Source organism: Centruroides vittatus, unplaced genomic scaffold (assembly GCF_030686945.1).
Source record: "Centruroides vittatus isolate TY-2023 unplaced genomic scaffold, ASM3068694v2 scaffold_435, whole genome shotgun sequence".
Taxonomy (NCBI): Eukaryota; Metazoa; Arthropoda; class Arachnida; order Scorpiones; family Buthidae; genus Centruroides; species Centruroides vittatus.
The window spans coordinates 5,522,748-5,546,129 of record NW_027122708.1 but is presented as its reverse complement, the minus strand read 5'-3'; the positions used below and the strand labels follow the sequence as shown (position 1 = coordinate 5,546,129).

The 23,382-nt window shown below is 29.9% G+C and overlaps 1 protein-coding gene across 3 annotated transcripts in view; it reads right to left on the bottom strand.

The window, feature by feature from the left end:
* LOC136989038 (cAMP-regulated phosphoprotein 21-like) overlaps positions 1–23,382 on the bottom strand; it is a 108,727-nt gene continuing 85,345 nt past the window's right edge. For 2 of the 3 annotated variants that reach the window (XM_067287093.1, XM_067287095.1), the window contains 5 exons: positions 22,546–22,717; positions 18,538–19,173; positions 16,966–17,091; positions 11,013–11,204; positions 1–1,175 (listed from right to left, as the gene is read on the bottom strand). In XM_067287093.1, the coding sequence (XP_067143194.1) occupies positions 895–1,175; positions 11,013–11,204; positions 16,966–17,091; positions 18,538–19,173; positions 22,546–22,717 (1,407 nt within the window). In that variant the 3' untranslated portion in view covers positions 1–894. The remainder of the gene's footprint in view (positions 1,176–11,012; positions 11,205–16,965; positions 17,092–18,537; positions 19,174–22,545; positions 22,718–23,382) is intronic. The other variant, XM_067287094.1, reaches the window with a different exon arrangement.

Sequence of the window (23,382 nt, the reverse complement as noted above, 5' to 3'; positions counted from 1 at the left end):
TATATTTTTTTAAAAGTTTAATATATCTTATTGAAATGAGAACACATCTGATATAATGAAGATATCAAACATTTACTGACTTGTGTTTCCATTTAAGATGCCCAATCAATCTGAAAATATCAATCTGCATTTATTTTTTTATGATTTCCAGTAGAAAACATATTTGAGTAGGAAAATTATTTAACAAATGGCTAATTTACAATTAACAAAATTATTGAAATACAAAGTAAAAACATTTATCATGATGATGAAATATTGAAAAAGTTAGTGTAATACATTAAAATGCAATATGCTACATAAATAAAACTTATGCAAATACTAGAATTTGAATATTTCTCTTGAATTTGTTACAATAAATATTTTTACATGAATTCATAGACCAATTATGGAATGTAAAAGCAAAATATTTATAACAAAAATCACAATTAGATTATCGATTTATTATTATTTTTATTTTAGTCTCTGTAACATATTGACAAGAATAAGAGGTAAAAATAAAGAAGTTATATTAAAATTAGAAGTTATATTAATCATATTAAAAACCATGAATAATTTTAAAGTGTAACTTGAGCAGTTAATCATGTTTATTTTGAAAGAATTAACATAATAGCAACAGAGTGAAAGCCATTGATAATTGATAGCGAGTGAAATTAATTCCTAAATTACTGCTATGAATTCTATGTAAGGATGTTTCTTTTCTGAAATAACAAACCATTTGTTTGAGAGGTTGCAATTAAATTCAAATTCAGAAATGTAACCAGATCATATGAGCTAGAGAGAAATTCAATGAGACAGGATGTGATTCTCTTCAAATAACAGACAAACTTCATATAAATATTTCTTTGCAGTTTTATAAAAATAATATTCTGGTCATACTACCCCAAAATCTTTTTGTTAAAGTTTCTTTGAACAGCTATTTCTATCCTTTCTACATAGAGGCCTCAATTGGAATTTGTTGGTCTTGATATTTAATAGTGCACTCTGAGCAATAGTACTTGACTCAAAAACTGCTAATACTTGGTGTTTAGATCCTATAACTATATCATTTCCACCACAGTTTTTTCCATCGGCAAGAATAAACTGAATTTTTCCACCAAAATTTATTACGGGTTCCAGGTAGCGTTCCATGTCAGTTTTCTTCATTCCAAAAGGAAGGCCTTCAACCTGAAGAACATCTAAATAGCAAAATAATAATTATTAAATATTTATATAATGTAATTTGAAACAAAGTTAAAAGCTCCAAATATTTCACAGTAAAATTAATCAAATAATGAGCAATTATTTATTGTGACATAGTCACAATGCTGGGCTGCAATTTTTAATTTATTTAATTTAAAATATATGCTCTCCACCTCAAATTAGTAGTGGCTTGCCCCTATACAGTACATCATACTTTTCCTTTAACAATAGAGTCGTGCCAGTTCTGACATCTTTCAGGGAAAAATTTTTGAATTGAAATAACATGACTTCTAGTTTGCATCAGAAGTTCGTTAATTGGGACCTTCTGCCCCTAAGGATTCCCTATCTGATCGTGTCTTTCATCTATCTAACTCCGTTCTTGAGATTAAAAAAAGATGGACAGACAACAGTGAGAGTTTTTTATTATTGGTCTGAAATTTGAAAAAATTGTAGACCTATAAAAATCTACAATTTTTTCAAATTGCAGCCCAATAATAAAAGAAACAAGTATATTTAATGGGTGTTTCTTGGAATAAATTTGTGTGTGTGTTAATTAATTGTGTATGCTATCTACAACAATGAATGTCTGATCTTCCATATGAATTAGTGTTTGTGTTAATGTATCAGTTCTACAGTGTTCCCAACCGTTCGTAAATAAATGTCGCTGATTTCGTCACAGATATTTTGAAAAGTCGCTACTCAATAAACAACAAATTTCCAAATTGTCGAAAGGCTTTATTACAAAACAAATTTATTGATACAATACAAGAAAAGTTGTACACATAGTTGTGTTAAAAAACAGTTAACAAAAGTAATTGAATTGTTAACAACATGAACCATATATAATTATAATACATATATAACAAAAATGGAAAAACAAAAAAAATAATAGGTTTTAAAACAGACCTCAATAGGAGTAGCTTTTGTATTCCAACAACTGTTTGTCAATGTCAGCCTCTCTTATTTTAAATGAATATATAGTTCTGTTGATTTTTTTAATGTTCTTGAGTAATTTTGTAATTAGTACAACACGAATTTGTATTATGTAACTCAATTTTAATTCTTAACAATGCTAAAGTTAAATTAACTCCAAGATGATTTCTTTTTTTGGTTTTAATGTCAACCAATATTGAAAATACACGTTCCACATCAGCATTTCTGTGTGGACTAATTAAAGCACTTTGTGCCACATGTACAATGTTTAAACAAATACTCATTGTTGAAACTTTTTTTTTTGCTATTCGTGTCCATAAATTACAAGTATTATCAGGGGCTTCATCAAATTTTAAATAAAGTTTAATTTTTTTGTATTCATTTTCAAGTGTGTTGACAGTAATGTCAATTTTCATAATTTCAGTAATTGGTTTTAAATTACATATTTTATTGACATTAAAATATTATTTTTATCAAAAAATCTAAAATTTTATAAAAAATGATTTTCAATTGGAAATCTTTTAAATGCTTCACTTATTGCTTTCTGGTAAAACTTTAGACATTTCAAAATAAATAAATTCATTGTCAGTATTACTTAAATCATTAATCAGTGCTCTTGTGGTTGCCTCAACATTAATTTTTTCGATAGCAATAGATTATGTATATTAAAAGTTTCAATATTATCATCATAAGCCGATTATACTTTTGGTTTGATAAAATTAGAGGCTAATAATTTAATAAAACGAACACTTTCTATGTAAAGATGAGATATTAAAGACTTTTTGGATCAGAAGAAGGCATTAAGCTCATTGAATACAGGTAATATCTATTTTAAAAATAATAAATAAGCTTTAACATGTGGATTCTGCATTTGATTAAAAATAATCTGACATTTTTTTTTCTTCAAATTCTGCAACTGGAATAACTACAGCAACACATCACTATGTAATGATGAAAGGTCTATGTTTTCTTCATCCCTGGTGACAAAAACATGGAATGAAGAAATAGTCATTGTTTGTTCTCGAATCTCCCTCTGGCATTGTGTCATCTCGACATTATTGTTGTCCTTACTTAGCGAGTTATTAGTATGTAAACCTTGTCTCTCTAGTTTCCAGAGACAACTTAAAGAAAGTTCAGTTCGACCACAATTGAATTGGATTCCTCTAAGATAAAATTATGATGGTATATAATTACACTTTCAAAGATTTCTTTACATTCCTGAATTGCAAATATCTATAAATATTACTTTTTTGTATAATTTGTTTTGTAAAAAACTCAATTAAATGTGTTTTTAATCTATTATACGTAGTACACATGGCTGATATGTGTTCTTTTGAAACTTCGTGGTCTGACAAAATAACTATAATCAATCTCCAAGTTTGTTATTTTAGACTTTGATGTTGAAAAGAGTTTGCAAGGGTAGCAGTAAACACTTTTGCTTCTTTCTGAAAATATCAGCCAATCTCTTTTCTATAATTTTATTTCATTTTTGCAAAAATGATCATAAGAAAGTCCTCTGTAATACACTTCATCTCTGTCTTTACACACTGATTTGAAATTCTCTAGGTTCCTAATACTTCAAGACTAAGATTTTATTCGGGAGTTACCACGTTTTCAATTTAGCAATTTTAAAAAAAATTCCTGGGCAGATTTATTTTTGTTACAAAATATTACCTTTACAGATTTCTAGCTTTGCACACTGTAGAAAATCTAGAAATACAGTTTTGTATATCGTAATAATATTAGTCTTTACCAGAGAGCATTATAAAGTAAAGAAAAATCTGTAAATTTAAATTTCTCAAAAAATAAAGAAAAAACTTTCAAAAGTTGCCACGGTTGGGAACACTTCAGTTCTATAACTTCTTGTTAATAAAAATTTAACAATTGTCATAAAATTAGAATTTTATTAATAATCTTTCTCTTTTCTCTGGAAGAGTCTTCAAGGAATCATTAGTTTTTAGAATTGCTAACATTTTTATCCTCAGACTCAAAATAGTTTTGCAGCTTTGCATTTGCCTCTGCTAGAAGCTTTTGTGCAGCTTGTGTATTATTATTTAAATCCCTTTCTTTTTGCATGAATTTATTCAGTTTAGTTTGTATTTTGTTTTTTTCTTTTATGAGTTTAGCTTTCAATAATTCTTCTTTTTTTTTCTTTGCTCAACATTGTGCAACTTTCTCCTCTGCTTTTTCTTCCCCTCTCCGTTATAGTTCTTATATAGACAATTTGCACTTGTTATACATCTCAAAAGGTCCTTTGTAATGGAAACAGTATGGACTTTTCTATTATACAATTTCACATCATCCTTTATTGTTCTCTGTGCATTGATGGTATTGTCACTTGTGTGAACAAATAATTGTTAGCAGGTGTTTGTTAAAGAAGCCACAATCCACATCTGCATTACCATGTAATAATATAAGAGCTACTTTCACTAATGGATTCAAAAGCTTCTATTTCAGTTCACCAGTATCTGACAACTACATGGTACATTTGATCAGTAATGTTAATACACCATACTCTCTTTTCCAGAATTCTAACTTACTCTGCTCTTAACGTGCTAATTTTCCTAATGCCAGCTTCTTGCTGAAACAAAGACCACTTCAAAATTATCATAAAAATTAGACATTCTACAAATCATTGTAAACAGCTGGTAAATCAGTTAACTGCATCTTCAATTTTTCTAATAGAACAGTGTTTTTCAACCCTTCATGTGCCTTGACACACGTGTGTTGTGAGAGTGTCTGAAGGTGTCACAGAAATATAAAATATATTTAGAGTTTTGGGTAAGCTCTTTTTTTAAAATTTCATTTATCTTTCATCTTTTTACCACTAGCCAACAAAAAGAAAAAGGAGGTATTCACTAAAATTCCAATTTTTGCAAAATTTGCAGCATCAGCATACCTCCCTCACAAAAATTGTCTCTCTATATCATGCATGGGCAAATGCAGCTCTTTTTGAGTTACATGCGGCTCTTGCTGAAAGTGCTATCCTTACCATACTATCCGCCACAACAGTACAGAACTGCAGCTCCCATGCATTTTGCAAAACCTACATTTTGACTCCCACTGAACTCTTGCTTGCCCACCTCTGCTCTATACCATATTCCAATTTACTGACTCTTTGGAGCTTCTATAAACATTGCAGCTTACCAGCTTAAACACATTTAAAGATCAATACTAGCTTTTTATGCATTGATTCAAATAGTTTTTTATTTTTATAGTATATTTGTAAAATTGTGAATTTTTGTCTTGGTTAGTTTAACTTCTGTATTATCAAAACTTTTTAAAAATCAACCATAATTTATTTTAAAATAAAATCTTATTAAGTACAAAGTATGAAAGTATACAAATCTATGAAAGAGTTTCTCAAAAAGGTTGGGAAACACTTTCATAGAAAAATGCAACACTTCATCTCAAAGAAGAGAATTTTTTAGTGGTAAGTGATTCAATAAGTATAAGGTTGCTGACTTGTAAAAAAGATCTAATGTCCATCCAAATAAGTTTACTTTTCTTTTTGGGAAGTCTAGCAAGTAGATCAACAGTGGTAAATCAACTACAACTACTGTCTTTCTAAGGAGCAAAAGGTTTTGAAAGTTCTAAATGTAGACTAAGCAAAGTTTCATTCTTTCTTTTTCTTTTATGACTGGTTTTAAAACCTATACATAAAATTTTTAACAAGCTCATTTGACTATGTAGAGTAAGTGAATCAAGGAACCCTTGTTTAAAAAAGAGAAAGAAATCTGTTGAACAAAACACATACCGCTTTGATGAAATGTAAGTAAATCAGACTTGATTCATCTGAAATTACTTCTTTGATTCTCAGTTATCTTGGATTGCCTGGATCCTTTTCCATTTTGCTAGCAATATGATTTAAGAAGTATTCGTTCAACGCTTGCCATTGACTAATCACTGGTTAAATGATTGAATGTTTTTGGTTGAGTAAAGGCTCAACTAATGGAATTCAACATGTCTAAGAAAAAACTGATTACTGAGATATAGTATTCTTGAACTATATTCATATCCTTATGATATGCTGCTGGCATTTTTAACTATGTAAAAAAAAAAAATCCACAGCAAAATTAATATCAAAGCAAAATTCACTGACACCTTTAGAAAAGGCTGCATGAATAGTATGAAGGTTCTATGAGCCAATATTAAGTTTATCTCTTCTCATTTTCTTCATTGTTCAATTTTTGACTGAAATGATAACATTTGGACCATCTATTGAAAGCATCTGCATTTTCTGCAATGGGGTGCAAATCTTCCTTTAGGACAGCAATGATAGCAATTATTATTCTTATCTGCTTCAGCTTGGTGTAGTAGCATAATTGAATTTTAAAATTATTTTAACCATTCCCTTCAACCATGCCCAAACTATGGCCCCTGGGTCAAATCCAGCCAGTGACACACATTGATTTGGCCCATGAGCACATAAATGAGAGAAGTAGGTCTACTTTTTGTTTATATCGAATATACAAAATATTTGTGGCTTGCCTATCTGCAACTTTGTGCAAATGTGCAATTTGACCTGACAATCAAAAACTTTTGGGCACCACTACTTTAGACCAATATTGCTAATGTAAATTTAGCTGTTTCTTGACTTGGTTGTTTGTCATCTCATTGAATTCTAAAGTGCAGAATTCTTCTGAAGAAGTAGATCTTTGATGAATTCATTGTGAAAATATGGTCACAAAAACCATGACTACATACATCTTGGATTTGTTCATGCTTGTCATAGAAGGAAATCTGTTATCACTAAACATAGTTTGGGGAATATCACCACAATAATCATATGAATAATTGCTAGTAAATGATTTAATGCACTACATTTGATCATTTTCTCTTCTTCACACAGATCCTCATGCACATCCTTTGAAGTTGATGTAGCTGCTAACACTGCTCTGTATTCTGCTGTAGTTCTTAATGTCTGTCAGTGCTAACTGCATTTTGAACAGAAATGATCTTTTAATAAGTATCTGACGAGTGGGTTCTGCCAATGCTTTATGCTTCATTCCTGATGCATGTTGAAGTAGTTACAGTTTACCTGAATTTTTAAACGTAAGTGGACATTTGCATTTAGCATACATTGGTCCCCATGTTTGACTAATTGGGATTGAGTAATCCTTCATGAACATCAAATTCTCAAACTTTGAGTTTCATTTTCAATGTTAAATTTGTAATTTGTTTCAAGGCTATGTATTACTGCTGTTTTAAAAACATTTTGAGAAAAATAAATGATTTTATTAACTAAATATACTATGCAATGGTGTATAGTGCTGCAAAAATCATTTTATTTAAACCAAACAAAAAATAATAAATATAACTTATGATAGACACCATACAAATGAGTGAGTGCAATGCTAAAAGCACCTGCATGAACTGGATGGTCATGCAGGTGCCAACTCCAGCTTACAGTACTGTGTAATCTCCCATTTCCCAAAAAGTCAAAACCTTTCATGAAAGTTGAAATTTTGGTGCATAAATTTCCAATCATAAATGATCGAATTCCTGAACACACACATCCATGAACATCAAGGTATAATGTATCCGGAGAAGAACTTTTATCCTATTCATACCAGCTTGACATTAACTGATGATTAGAATCCTTAATCCTTCATATGCAGCCATGCAATTTGAAATTTGGTTTCTCCTGCTGGCATTGTAGAGATAGTAAAAATAGTCCTTCAATATTTTTAATACAAATCAATTTTTAAATCCCATGTCATTTACAGTTAAATAAAAAAACAAAAAAAACAAAACAACTATAAACCAATGGCTCAGAATATACACCATAATTCACTGGTGAATAGTCAATTTTATATCTCGCATACACATTAAAAGTCAATAAATAATAATTACTATTCAAGTTTTAGATAAAATTGAAAATAATTAGCATTCCATATGTATTATTTCTTCTTTTTGTAATCACTGTCACTTACCACTTCCCCAAATAAGTGAAATTCAAGTAGCTATAGCATCCTTTAAGTTATGCAATTTCCTAAAATTTATAATATAGATTTTGAATAAAAATAATAGTGTGTAATGATGTGTTTTTGTGAAATTTATGAATATTTGTATTTGAAATGTTTGAACAGAATAAAGATATTGAAATATTAATTACTAGCAGATATATACACTGTGGCTAATATATACACAACAGTATGTTTTGAATTCCTTTTATTTATACAGATATTTAGGATAAAAGATTTATAGAATATAAAAATTTTAATTAAAAAAAATTAAGAAAGTAAATTTTAAAAGGTAAAATAGAATCATACTGTAATGGAACTGGATGCACCACCATTATTCCTCTTGTGTTTCAAAGATTTAATTGAAGATTAAGTACTTACATTTTCATTTAAAAATTAATTGTAATCTGCATATAGTTCCATAGTAGTTATATATTTATTAAATAGTTTCCTACTTATTTTCATGTTTATAGTCTCAAACATTCAAACAATATAGTTAGAGATAAAAATGATTCCTATTCCAGCAATGATAATGGCAACACATCCAATTCTGTTGAGGACAATTTTATTTTCCCTTTTAAAATTTACTTTCTTAATTTCTTTAAAAGAATTTAATACATACTATTGTGAGGTCCTGGACAGGTCCAAACCATCATGGAATTTGCAAAAATTAGTTGATTTAGAGAAAATTTTATTTGTAAAAAAAGGGAAAAGAAAAAAATGTTTGTAAACCCGTAAAGAATGAAGAAAAAAAACCCTTTTGTTTATGTTAAAATATGATGCAGAGTCATACATCTTAGAAGGAATGTCACCCTTTGATCAACCATCTCCAGTTGGGAGATCAAATTAAGCTTCAGGTTTGACCTCTCCTGCACTCCAAGTCAGGATCTTATTATGCTTAGTAACAAGGGATCAGCTACTTGAAAAGCATGGATGAGGGAGATCAACAAATCGAAACGGCTGATTGAAAAATGGAGATTGATATAATCCCTGGCATTCAAGGACACATTGCACTTGGTTAGTGAAGAGTTTTAGTCAGTCAAAACACAGTGTGTCAATGCACTAAGTGCAATCTGGATTGTGTCTACCTATCTGGACCTTGTGTCAATGTATATACAAAAAGTGAAATTGACATCACTAGTCTCAAACTGCACCATCTTCTCCCTCCTGTCAACTGTAAACTACAGTGAAACACCTGCCTGTTTTCCTCACAAAATACTGCCCCGGGGCTGCCATAGAACCATTTATTTTTCCTCGTTTCCTGGAAAAGACCACCATCTCCAACTGAACATTGTACCGCGTGGATTATCTATGGACTATTTAAACTGTTATCCGAAGCAATCTTTCTGTAGAATTTGTAAGCATCCTTTCAGTCTTAATAAATGGATTATGTGTAAGAAACATCATTTTTGCCTCCTAGACACTGCCCACATACATGAGTGCCCCTTTGCCATTCGTGACACAGAGTAAATAGATTCCCCTGTAAATCAGTAAACTCAGATTGGTGTCAGAGAAGTGGGATTTCAAGTCCCCAATCTCCACTAGTGTCAGCTTAACTCACGCTATGTTATGGATATATTAGTGGTATGACTGTGCTGCACATTAACTAGTTGTTAAAGATGAGAAGTGTTGTAAATTGTTAAAAATGGGAGAATGTTTGTATGAAAATATATAAGAAAAATAGGTCTGAGCTTTGTAATGTTGCAGTAGTTTTGTGTAGTTTCAATGAATGGATTGCACTGAATCATGCTGGCTGGTTGCTGTGTGTGAGTGAGGAAGTGAATGTGTTTGTAATGCAGTAGTCATACTTGGGCCAGTACAGCATTCTCCACTGATAACCAAAGAAGATTGTGGCAGATATTTTGAATGTGGGCCTCTACCTAACCACAATCATGAACTCACCTGATCAATATCTGAACAGGTATCTTACTGTGAATGTGTAACAACCATTTTTTATCAGCAAGAAATGAATGTGCTTATATACCTAACAGCTAGCTGTTTATAACTCAGCTGCTCAACACGAGGAACAGATGCTGTTTAGCAGTTGCCCACACCCGATTTATGCTCCTGTCAACATCACTTTACAATTCATTTGGACTACTGAACTCTCTCATCTCAATGAGGTAACTAGTGAAAGAGTTGTTATTACTGACTATAGTGATTATAAATGCAAAGGAGTGATAAATGTTTTGAATAAGTTGATTAAAATGTATTCATACAATAGTAAAACTTCAGTTTTTACAAAAAATTTTGGATATTAATGAAATTAATAAAATTCTTTATGTAAGATAAAATTTGTAAATGAGAAATGTGGGAAAATTATTCTATATAGAAATAATTAATAAAGCAATGTGCAAAATAACAATTTTTTTTATAAGCAAGAAATTAACTTTTGTGTAAGGTATTGTACATATAAATAATTATATATATATTTTATATTTACAGATATTTTCCTATGTTAATTTTAAACATCATGAGGTCAACAATGATTATTTTTCTCTCATTTTCACCAAAAAATATTTATTTCATACGGATAAAATAAGTAAAATTATAAAGTTTTTAATTAATTTAATTATTAATGTAATATAAATATATTGTATTACAAGCAGTATTACTACATTAAGAAATATATTTATATTATTTAAGAAAAACAATACTGTCTAGTTATTCTTGAACAGTTCTAAGCCTTTTCCTTTCTTGTTAGTTTCAATTATCCCAGATGTACTAATTAACTTATCAAGTACAAAAAGTAATTCTTTTTTTGGAAGAACTAAATATATGTCATAGATGTAGAAAAACCTTAGCTTAACTAATAATTGATATAAGCTTAAACAATATTGATGTTAACAACTGATTAGAAAGTTATTATAGTTCATAAACAAACTAAATTTATTTTTTCTCAAACTTTTTCCTAACAATTAATTTAATACTTACTTCCACTTTTTGAATCTTGCATATTATTATTTGAAGAAATTCCTCTATTAGCATTATTACTGGCTGCTTTTTCTCGTTGTTTACGTGCTTTGGATTGGCGCGTATGAGAATGCCTTGTACCATTATGCTGTTGCTGAGACATAATAAGGGTATTAAAAGTATGCTGCAATGGATGACCAATGAACTGAATATCTGCAATAGAAATATTTTTCTTAAAAAGATAATTCCAAAATTAAATCAAGGCAGGCATCAAAATATTTATAAATGTACAAAAATGTTACATGCCCAGATAGAATTGTGTAATTACTGAAAAACTTGGCAGACAGTTTTATCTTAAACAAGTATGTAAAATGATTTACAGTTGTACAAATGTATGGCAGGAAATCCCACCAAAGTGCATTAAAATTACTATCCCAATATCTTATAAAAAAGTTTGCATAGGCTCACAATTTTCACTGTACCCATTGAGATCTATGAATGCCAGTAAGATGCAGAGTTTGATTTGCTAGTATGATTATCAGTTGAGCACAAAGTTTGAAAAAAGTCACATCACCAGGCTGAAGAAATTTTTCCAAAATGCTCACCATCTGGGCTGCTCTGACTGAGGTGGTGTTAAGGACAGTGGATACATCAGAGTACACATACACAATAGCAAGGCTCTGGACATCCCAGACAGACCACCAGGAGGAGAGAGATAATCATCTGATCATGAGACAAGTTAAAACTTTGTTCACCATCCACAGACAGAAAAAAAACCTTACTACAGAATCCTGTCTCTTACCAAACCATTGGCAGGCAACCAGCAAAGAAAAATTTGTATGCACAGTGACTGCTGCCTGCCATTAGCACTCTAACATCATTTACACAGCTTTCTTTACAATGGTGCAGTGAAAGGGAAGCATGGACTGCTACAGACTGGCAGCATATCATCTTTAGCAACAAATTTTGGCACTGTTTGGAAACAGATGACCACTATGTTAGAGTATGAAGCAGTGGCGTAGTCTGGATGTCAGCTGCCTGGGGCGGAAGAAAATTTTGCCGCCCCCTTATTTAGGTATTTCAATTTAAAAGACTAAAATATACAGTAATTCTAAAGAACTTTTCTGCAAGAACAATCATCATTATTGTGTATTGTACAGGTTCAAATTTTTACAAGATATTATTATTATTTATTGTGAAATTTTGCCGCCCCCTAAAAGTGCTGCCCAGGGCGGGCCGTCCCTGCTATGCTACGCCACTGGTATGAAGACCAGTAGTGAGTGCTTCAATCCCACTTTTATTGTTAAGTGGCACATTGTTTTCATGCTGTTGGTTTGAAGAGCCATTTCACACGACAAGTCAGTCATCCATAAAATGATTAGATGTCCCAAATTAGATGGGACATTTGGTCACTTTAACTAATATGCTTCTTCACTAATACTTTTAATATGCTTTCCCAATTTTAAAACCATTTGAAAAATGTCCTGCTTTTGGACTGTTTCACAATTATATTCAAAAATAGCCAATATTCATTGCATGAATTGCAAGTCAATGAAGAATCACATACAAGTTAGTGTAAAAATTTTAATATCTAATTGCGAGGATCAGTTATAAAAAAGGGGTTGATGGTTTTTGCTAATTATCCAAGTTTTAAAAAATGATTAAAGCAAACAATGCTATATACAAAACCAGAATTAACTGTTCATTGTTGCTATCATCATAGATCATTATTTTGAAAACAAGGATATATGGATAAGTAAAATATTAATTGGTTGTTTGTAACATCTGTTATCAATGATGTCAGAAAGATAGAAAACCAATGACTTTTGACTGGAATTGATCACAACTCTTCTAACATTACATCACAATACTTGACCTCTCATCACACTTTTTACATTTCAGGATCAACGTTTTATTCACAGTTGTATGTACTGTACTTTAGATAGTTAATGACTATACTCTTCAGGCTGATTCAATCATATTCAAATTAAACATGATTTTTATATATTTTCTCACTATTTTCTGGACAGTGTAATAGTGAAATTGACTGTTCTTTAAACCAATCTTTAGTTGAACCAGCTAAATGGCATGGTGTTCCATTCTGCTGATAAATAAAGTGTTCAGTTTCCCCATCTTCCACACCCGTACTAAATTGGGCAGTGGGAATTAAAATGATCTTCTAATATTTTAATGCAGTCAACTGAATTCAAAGTGTTTTCAGTGAAGCAAAATGATAACTAGTTTTCATATTGGGTTAATTAATATTTTATGTCATTTAAAAGTATTTTAAATGATGTAAACAAATCAATAATAATGAAAATATGTTTACTATTAACAGTTTAATCAGAATGTATATACAGTTAATATTAATATGATTAATAAACAAAAGAGTCAGATGTTATCATCAAAAATAGGATGTCCAACATTAATAGAGCATCTTGACTTATGATATCTTTAAATTACAATTAGTAGTTGATTTTGCAGCCATTTTTGGAAACAAGCCAAAAAATATGATTAGACATTAAATTAATCAAAGATTGCAGTTGTTCTTGTGGAATATTTTCCCATGCCTCAATGAGAGCAGCCTTTAGTTCAATAATGGTCTTGTATTGCTTTCCACTGCTACATATTTGAAAAACCAAGTCACCCCAAAGATTTTCAATTGGTTTAAATCTGCACTGAGGGGTGGCCAGTCCAAAAGTCAGACATTCTTGCTCTGAAAAAAGGATAATGTTGATTTCGATACATGGAAGCTTGCATTATCCTGCATAAATTCAAAGTCCTGTACAGCAATTTTCTGTCCACAAGTTTGGAGCTGCCTCCAGACAAGCTGCTGATAAGTTTCAGAGTTGTTTCAACCTTCAATAAATACTAGACCTGTCTTTCCATTCCATCCAATTCCCACCCAGGTCATGAGTGTACCACCATTAGCTACTCTCTTTGGTACTGCTTTTGATCTAGTCGTTTGTCTGCCCAATAATACTTAAAACCATCAGATCTGTCAAAATTCCACTTTTTCTCATCCAAGAAAATTACTTTTTGCCATCCTTCCCCTCTTTCAAAGTTGTTTCTAGAAAACTGTAATCGTAGTTGTTTATGTTTCTCCTTGAGCTGGTTGCCTGTCTTCATTTTGATGAAAGAAACATTGTTGGTTGATCTCGAAACATCGTGTACTGTTGATTTACTGCAGCTCAGTTTAAATTAATTTTTGATTTTTTGAACAGATGTGTTTCATTGCAGTGCACGTCGAATGATTATGCGAGAATCTGGGAGTTGTTTTTATATAATTTTTAACAAAAAGACACATTATTAGAAACTTTAAACTTTCTTTATTCCCATCCGTTTCCCACAGAATTAGGAAACAGATGCACAGGTGTTAGAGTTTAACAGTAAACAATTGACTAAGCAATTCATGTTAAAAGGGGGGGTCTTTGATGCAACAAGTCCCCCCTCTCTCTCATCAAGCTGAGAAAGTTTTGAAAGTTAAACAATTTCATGAGGTGAGTCTGACAAAAAGTCAGATTCCCACTGCCCTAGCTGGCCCATCGATGACACACTGAAGGTGTCATTGCTACAAACAGAAGATCACGAGACCAAATTCCCACACCAGAGAGGGATATAATGGTCAGACACCCATTTGTCAGGGCAGACATACTCAGAAGATGACAACACAGAGTTGTCTCACCATAGTCATACTCCCCAAAGAATATATTTAACTTTGTGAATTGTGAAAGGGTCTTCCCAAAAGTCTCCCTGGAGAAGCCTCCTCAGAAATGACAACCACTACTGTAACGAGGTACGATAATTAACCAATTTATGTAAACTCTCTCTCTCGGTCGACTTAAACCTTCAGTTTAGAGGCAGAATATATTCCATAGATATTGGATCGTATAGAGATGCATGTACTATATGCTATACATATAACTGTAATCATAGCTAATTATTGTACAGTGTACATGGCTTTATTTTCCTATTAAAGTTATTGACTCCAATTGTTCAAACCGGTCACCCTATTAACTTAGTCACAACTTCCCCACTCAATTGATAGCTCTCCTAGCCATCCAGTGACCACGTGAGCGGGCTTTACCAACCTGATGCTGATTAAAGGGGATTTAGAGCTTTACTCTCTAACCCCCAGCTTCTCACAATTGATGTCATTCTCTAGGTGTTGTTGAACTCTTGCACCCACTGTTTTGTTTTCCTTATTATTGAGATATTTTGAGTTTGTTGAATGAGGTCTTCCCAAATTTTTAGCAATCCAAGTTACTTTTCTCCCTTCCTGGTAAAATACATCAATTTTGATCTTCTATACCAGCGGTTCCCAATCTTTTTTTGACCAGGGACCACTTTGATTTCATTGTTGTTAGCAGGGACCATAAGGTTTAAGAAAAATAAACTGTGTCAATCTAACAATAAACTTAAATCAAAACTTTTAACATAAGTAATCGTAAATTGCTTTAACAGTACTATTATAATAGAAAACATAACATTTTTAGCAAAAATTAAATTCAGTTTGTATCAATGTGGGAATAATAATTTAAAATGAATAAAAGTTTTAAATCTTTCGCGGACCATATTTTAGCTCTTACGGACCACTAGTGGTCCGCAGACCACTGGTTGGGAACCGCTGTTCTATACAGTTAGTTCCTTCCCACATCCCATTTTTAATAGTAAGGTACTATACAATTTACTAAATCTTTCTTTCCACTTGTTGATTGTATTTTTATGGAAATTTCATAAATTCCAATCATTACTTACTTTGTAATTAATTTTAATCAGTACATGTTCTATTAATGTTGAACATCCTATTTTTGATAATAATATCTAACTCGTTTGTTTATTAATCATTTTTCTTCAAACTTGTGCTATAATTGTTGATATCTTACTATAAAATGTATTAGAAAATTTCATTAAAGTTACATGAAAATAATAAAGAGTTTCTAAGAAAAAACTATGTTCTATTATTGTTGGAAGGACTGTACTGTACATACACAATTAAAGTCTATCTCACAGTACATAGTTATACTATAAATTATTGATAAGATTTAAACAAATTATTCTTAAACCTTATCAATGCATTTTAAAGCTTTAAAATGCACATTTGCTAAAATTTACTATACAGTTTACATTGTGAAAAAACTAAATACAGTACTTGTTGCCATAAATATGCTGAAATATTCAAGCATTTATTGTCAACTGCAAACATATTATGTCAAAATTTCACTGAATTTTGATTGCCTATAAAATAGATTTGTATTTCTTAAATGTTAAGGTAAATTTCTGAACATTCACAAAATTAATAACAAAGTGTAAACTTCATCATAGGATAGTTGTGTTTATTGTGAAAACTATTCAATTATTTAAATAAAATATTTTTGGGGGAAAATATGCTTAAGTTATCCAGGTTTTGTAAATTTTTTTTTAATTTATCAGCTATACTAAAATTATATGAAGTTAATTCTATATAAAAAATTACTTTATAAGAATAAAATTATTTCAAGCTAGTAAATAAAAAATTACATTCAATTACTTTTTAAAGCTTCAAAGTCTAATTCAACTGAGAATGTTTCAAAACTAAATGCTTCATATTTATATATTGATTTTATATATCAGCAAAGGGGGAAAAAATACAATATTAATAATTATTTGCTATGATTACATTATCACTAAAATTAATAACAAATCAACAAACTAATTAAATATTTCTAACAGCAGCATTTTACATACTGTAACATAGTAAGAAAATTTTGTAAATCAATATTTTCACTGAAAATGATTTCTTGTATGTGCAATGTATTTAATAATTTTAATATAGATAATAACTTGAATATATTGTATGAAAATTCAATGCAATTTAAACATAAACTTTAAATAATTTATATTAATTATTAAAATTATTTTAAGTTGTATAATCATTAAATTTCATAAATATAAAAATTAAGGTAAATTGTATAGAATATGAAAAAATAATTGCCTTGTAATGCTGGACGATAACCTCTACAATAAACTGATCCAAGATTTGAAGTGGAAGATAGAAGTGTTCCAAGTTGTAATTGAGGATTTCTATTGACTTTTGGAGAATTCTGACAAATATTTGTTCCTATAATATATGTACATATAAAATAAGTTATTTTATATAACTTTTAATTCATGTTCCAAAATAGTTATCTTAAAAATAATTTAAATTTAAAATGTGAGGCTATAGATGATTATTTTGAAGGCAGTTTTCTGTAAATACTTTTAATATAAACCTTTATTATGTTTAAAGTACAAATTCAGTTTATTTTTGACTTTATCACATACTGTAGAACAGTGTTTCCCAATCAGTATGCCATAAGAGTTCCTCAGGTGTGTTGTGAAAATACTGTATTAAATATTTTTCAAAATTTTGAATAAGTTATTTTTAAAAATTTTATTTATCTTTCATCTTTTTACTGCTGGCCAAACTGAAGAAAGAATGAAGTATTCACTAAAATGCTGATTGTTGCAAAATTTGTGGCATCAACATACCCACTTGCAAAAGTTGCATGCATCTATAAGTATGCCAGAGTACAAACTCTTTGAAGCTTCTATAAATGTTCTTCTTACCAGCTTAAAGACCAATACCAGCTCTTTGTGTATTGATTCAAATAGTCTTTTTATTTTTATAATATACAGTAGAGCATCGTTTATCTGAATCAATTGGGGACTGGGGTTGTTCGGATAACTTATTTTTCAGATAACTGATTATGTACGAAAGAATATATTAACCTATCCCATGTTGAAATTTTTCTCTGTTGCATGTCGCTTTGTGTTGAATTTTCGTTGATTTTAAGCATAAAAAAATTTTTTTATAATAATAATTGTGGCTATTGTATCATTAAAAATTATTTCTTTATTTTGTACAAACAAAATAAATATATTGATAAATATAAAAACAAAAAATAAATTATACTTTAGCTGTTAATCTAGTATCAAAAACCTTCGATTCACCATGACACAGTCCAACTGGAAAGCTTTCGATTAACCAATGTTTCGGATAAACAACGCTCTACTGTATTTGCAAAACTAAGTTTTTTGTCTTGGTTAGTTTAACTTCCATATTATCAAAATTTTTTAAAATCAACTGTAATTTATTTTAAATTTTCCTTGTCAACTATTCATCCCAAATAAAGAAATTACACAAACAGGCACAAATATCACATTAGGATTAGACTGTTTTGGTAATCTTTGTTAATTTTCTTTCATAATAAATAAAAACATATATAAAAGTGTATTATAATTGTGGCAATTTTAAACATTTCTATTTTAAAACTTATGGTGTGTTGCAGGAATCTTATTAAACTCAAAGTATGTCGCTAATACAAGAAAGTTGGGAAACACTGCTGTAGAAGGCTAAAATATTCTTGTAAACATTGGAAAATGAATTTTCTTTCATAAATTATATATTACTAAAACATTTAAATACAAAATTTTGGTTTATACTTTAAATAAGATTCATTATAATTACATTTATTTCTAATTTTTATAATTTTGAAATAATGTAGTAGTAATAATAATAGCTTACCTTGTTTCCCTCTTGTTTCACATTTATTACTTGCAAAATTTCCTTGATTTTTATTTACTAATGGAGGTGTAGAAAACCGATTAGGTGGTGGCATAGGTGCACTGTTTGTTAGATTTCCAACTAAAGGAATGTTTTGTCTTATTGTTGGAAAAGATCTTATAAAAGTCTGATTGGATGGTACAGCATTCGGAGGTTTAACCGATGTCGAATGCTGAGAATGAAGTGGTTGATACAAAGCATAATTAAAGCTTGGTTGTGGGGCTACTGGATGAGACTGAACAGCTACATTTTGCATCGGAGGAGTCTGAGGACGGAAGGAATTATAAGGTGAATTTGGAATATTTGTACTATGTGAAATAGTAGTTCCTGTTAACATATAAGATGACAGATTTGATGAATTGTTAGAGACTGGCTGAGGAAGATGTGTTGATGGTATTAATGAAGAATTTTGTTGAACATGACTAGAATTAGAAGGATTAGCACCAGGCACTGCCATTGTTGGATACTGATATAAACCAGAAGTGGAAGTTACAACTGATGGTTGGAATCCTGAAGCATAGCTGTAAAAGGGCATGCTTATTGTGTTCCCAGTCTGTGGTAAAAGAACTGCATTGCAGTTTGAAAGGCATGATGCATCTGTAAAAATTTATATAAATCAATCATTTAATATTTAATTAATTTTCATATATATATAATAAAAAGTCTCTTATATATGTATATAACAAAAATTTCATGTCAATGAAATTTTTTTTTATACTGAGAATATAACAAATAATCATCATCATATTTTTAACTGGTTCAAACTTCATGTCAAAATGTAAGAATTTGTAGCACCACACTAACAGTATTAAATCCATTAAACTAGGATTTCCAACCTGATCATTAGCAACTCTGAGGGATCAAGTGACTTATCTTGGTTCAATAAATAGAGATCATTTTGGGGTAATCAGTAAAATTTATTTGTATTATATTTTTAAATATAAAAATAAATAAAGCATTAAATTCAATTTAAGTAAAACACTCAATTTTGAGTTACATTTAATAAAAAAAATATTAATTTCAGTTTGATTTTTTAATTTAACCCTGTTTATAATTTATTTTGTATCAGTTTAAGAGGAATGCATTAAATCTAATTGAGACAATGATTGACAAGTGAAAAGCATTGGAGCCTTTGTATTAGACAAATGCTTCCCAACAAATGTACTAAAAATTATCATTAGTGTGTGCTACAAAATATTCAAAGTAGATGTGTAAAATATAAATTTTCTGTAATGCCTTTTATTTCAGTTTGATATCAGAATAAAATAAAAATTATTCAAACTTTTTAGTAAATGTATCAAAACTAACAGTTCATTAAAATGCAACTATAACAAGATGAGGAAAACAAATAAATAAATGAATATTTTGAAAATTAATCAGTACTGTAATTTTGTGCAGTTAACCCAAAGGTTATTGGTATTTAAAAGCAGGCTGGATTATGCATTATGCAATTAGATGGATTAAATGCCAATTTTAAATTGGAATTAGCACATTGACTGCCATGTGAGTCAAATATAATTTTCACTAGGTTGAGACTCCAATGCCATGCCAGTTATATATAGCTCTGTTGCAAGTTTGTTTTTTAAGCCACACGAATTGTTCATGACTCACAGTTTAATATTGAAACATAGGGTAATGATAGCTGATGGCATAGGGGACAGTTTCATATATTTAGTGTCAAAATTTTAGCTCAATGTTATTAACTACTAGGGAAAAAATGTAATATCATTCATTGATATTTTAACAGTAAATTTGATGTTTTGAAAATAATTTTCAAGAAAGAAAATGTAAAATTTACATAAAAAACTTGTATGTAGATGTTTCATATTTTTGTTTATGTTCATTTTTTCAGCCTCACAATATACTCTTCATCTGAATCACTGGCAAAAAAAAGCCAACATCTTCATCAGCCATATCTATTACTTTCATCATAAGAGTTTCCATATCTTTTCATTTCTGATTCACAAGATATTCTTTTTTATCATATCACAACTTTTAACCACTCAACAACAGACATAAATAATTATTACCATAACTTATCAACAGTAAACTCGTCACTAATCTGCAGTAATAGGAATACACAACTTGAGGTTGGTATTTAGAATGATTCATGCAGTGTAAAATCACATGGTGCTATGCAAGCTAATAATGACTAACATTAGTAAGACAGTTATTTGATCTAAATTAGCAAGTTTATACATATATATATGTATGTATGTCCAATTGTTAAGTATAATGAGAAGAATAACAGTTATGGCCCAAGGCAAAATTGTTTTTCAGTGTGCAGTCAACATGTTAAATGTTTAAACAGTTCTTTCCTTTGTCTAAAGATCAACATACAATAAAGACTAAGAACATCTTTAGAGAATAGAAAAAAAAACTCTTTGTCCTCTGCAGACATGTTCATCTTCCATTACAATTTTCCCAAAACCAATAAAAACATGTAAATGTATAGCTCACCTTTAAATCTCTCATTCAGTTTCTGTGCATAAATCCATGCTTTAATTATTATAATTATTAGATACACCTACTTGAACTTTTATCTTAAAACACTAATAAATTTCCAATGTATGTAATGTCATCATTTCAGAAAACTATTTAGAAACTGATTCAAGTTTATTAAATGCTAATTCATTGGACTACAATTTGAAAAAATTGTAACCTATAAATTCTTACTATTGTCCATCTCTCTGTCTTTCTTTAATCTTGAGAATGGAATTAGATAGATTAAATCTGAGATCAGATATGGAAATCTTAGATGCAAGAGGCCCAATTAACTATATACAAACTTCTGATGAGAACCAGACATCATGTTATTTCAATTCAAAAGTTTTTTCCTGTAAGGTGTTAGATAGATAACTGGCACAATTCTATTGTTAAAGAAAAAGTATGATGTACAGGGGCAAGAGACTACAGTACTAATTTGAGGTGAAGAGCAACATATTTTAAGTGAAATACATTAAAAATATGATTAGAAATTGCAGCCCAGCATTGTGACAATGTCACAAATTGCTCATTCCTTTTCTATTACAATAAAAATGAATTTTAATGATCAGAATAATTATATAGGTCAGTTCAAACCAGAATTAACACTCATGATGCTAGATTTAAGATTTTCGTGAAATGGGTTCTTTCTGCACCCATGTGAAAACCTGCCCAAAGCATTTTGTAAAATTTCCATTTTTGGCAATTTTATATTAGTTTCCAAATTTTAAACTTTTTGAAATAGCCATTATTTGAACACACTTTTCTCAAAAGTATGCTCATAGTTCATTTTTTAATTCAAATACTTTTTGTACAAAGTTTTCAAATGTTTAATGTTTGAAGCAGAATAGCTCAAAACATTCCATTTTATTTCAACCATTTTTGCCACTTTTTACTCACATCCTAGTTCTACTAAATGCAAAGTTTGGTAGAAGCTATTTTCCATTCAACCTCAAAGTCATAATTTTGGTGCGCCACTTGTAGGAAACCACATACTTAATGTAGGTTTATAAGCCCAGGAGCATCTTGCTCCTAGGCTCATAGTGTTATTAAAACTATATTTTGGCTAACTATTAGCAATTTATATAAAGTAATTAGCAATCTAACCTCTTACATTTATAAATGTTATTTTAAATTAATCATTTAGTTAGCCAAATTATACCTGAATAATCTTGCATTTAATAATTTGATTATTAGAGAATATTCAGGCTTAGATTTTTTATATATACCTACAATGAATTTCTAACAAAAATGAAACTAAATAAACAACAATTTTATGTTTAGGGTAGTGGCTTCTAAACAGCATACCAGTGTCATGTTTTCAATAGTCACACAGTAGATGCAGGGTATACAGTAGTGCAGATAATGTAGAGGTTTTTATGTCCCAAGAATTTTCTGTGAGGTATACACCACCACAGATTATCTACACAAAAGTATGGTAATTATATTCAAAATAAAAATTAATATTTTAATAATAATTATTACTTGTTTCTGATTGACCAGTAGCTTGAGAATTATCTCCTGTATTTTTCTGTGATACTGCTGATCCATTAATCCCTGATGTACTATTCCCTGGTGCTATTCCTGATGATGCTGGCTGTAAACATGGGATTGGAAATGTATTTGGTGCACCTTGCTGGATATAACAAAATGAAGGCTACAGAAGAAGTTTAAATAACAATAATAATCATTGTTTTTAACATAATATAAAGGAAACAAACATATGCATTCATTTAATAGTTTTTCTAAAATAATTTATTAAAAATATTTAATTTTCAGAATGAATGCGCACATGCATACACACAAATATAAATATACAAACACAAACACACACACACACACACACACACACACATATATATATATATTCAATTAAAAGAAATTATATTTATTTATTACCAGGGCCAGCATTAAGATGATTGGTGCCCTTATGTAGGAATTTATGAATTTTATATGACACTCTAGAATTATTATTTTAATGTTTAGCAATTAATTGGTAATTTGTAACTGTAACTGTAATTAAAAAGAGATATAATAAACAAATCATAAAAATAAAAGGGCTGCTTAGTGAAAATTAAAACATTCTCCTTTTGTGTCCGAGGTGCCCATCATTGGCATCCTTGGAATCAGTCACCCCTATGCTTTGCATAGCCAGCTTAGGGCATTCTGCCAGCCCTGTTTATTACTATATTTATTTCACCAGTAAAAAATTCTAGAGACTTCTGTAATCATGGAAATGAACTTTTACTTATTTTACATAAATCATCTATCAAAATTAATTTACAAGCATTTATGAGTTTGTGTATTCATAGCTGATATTTT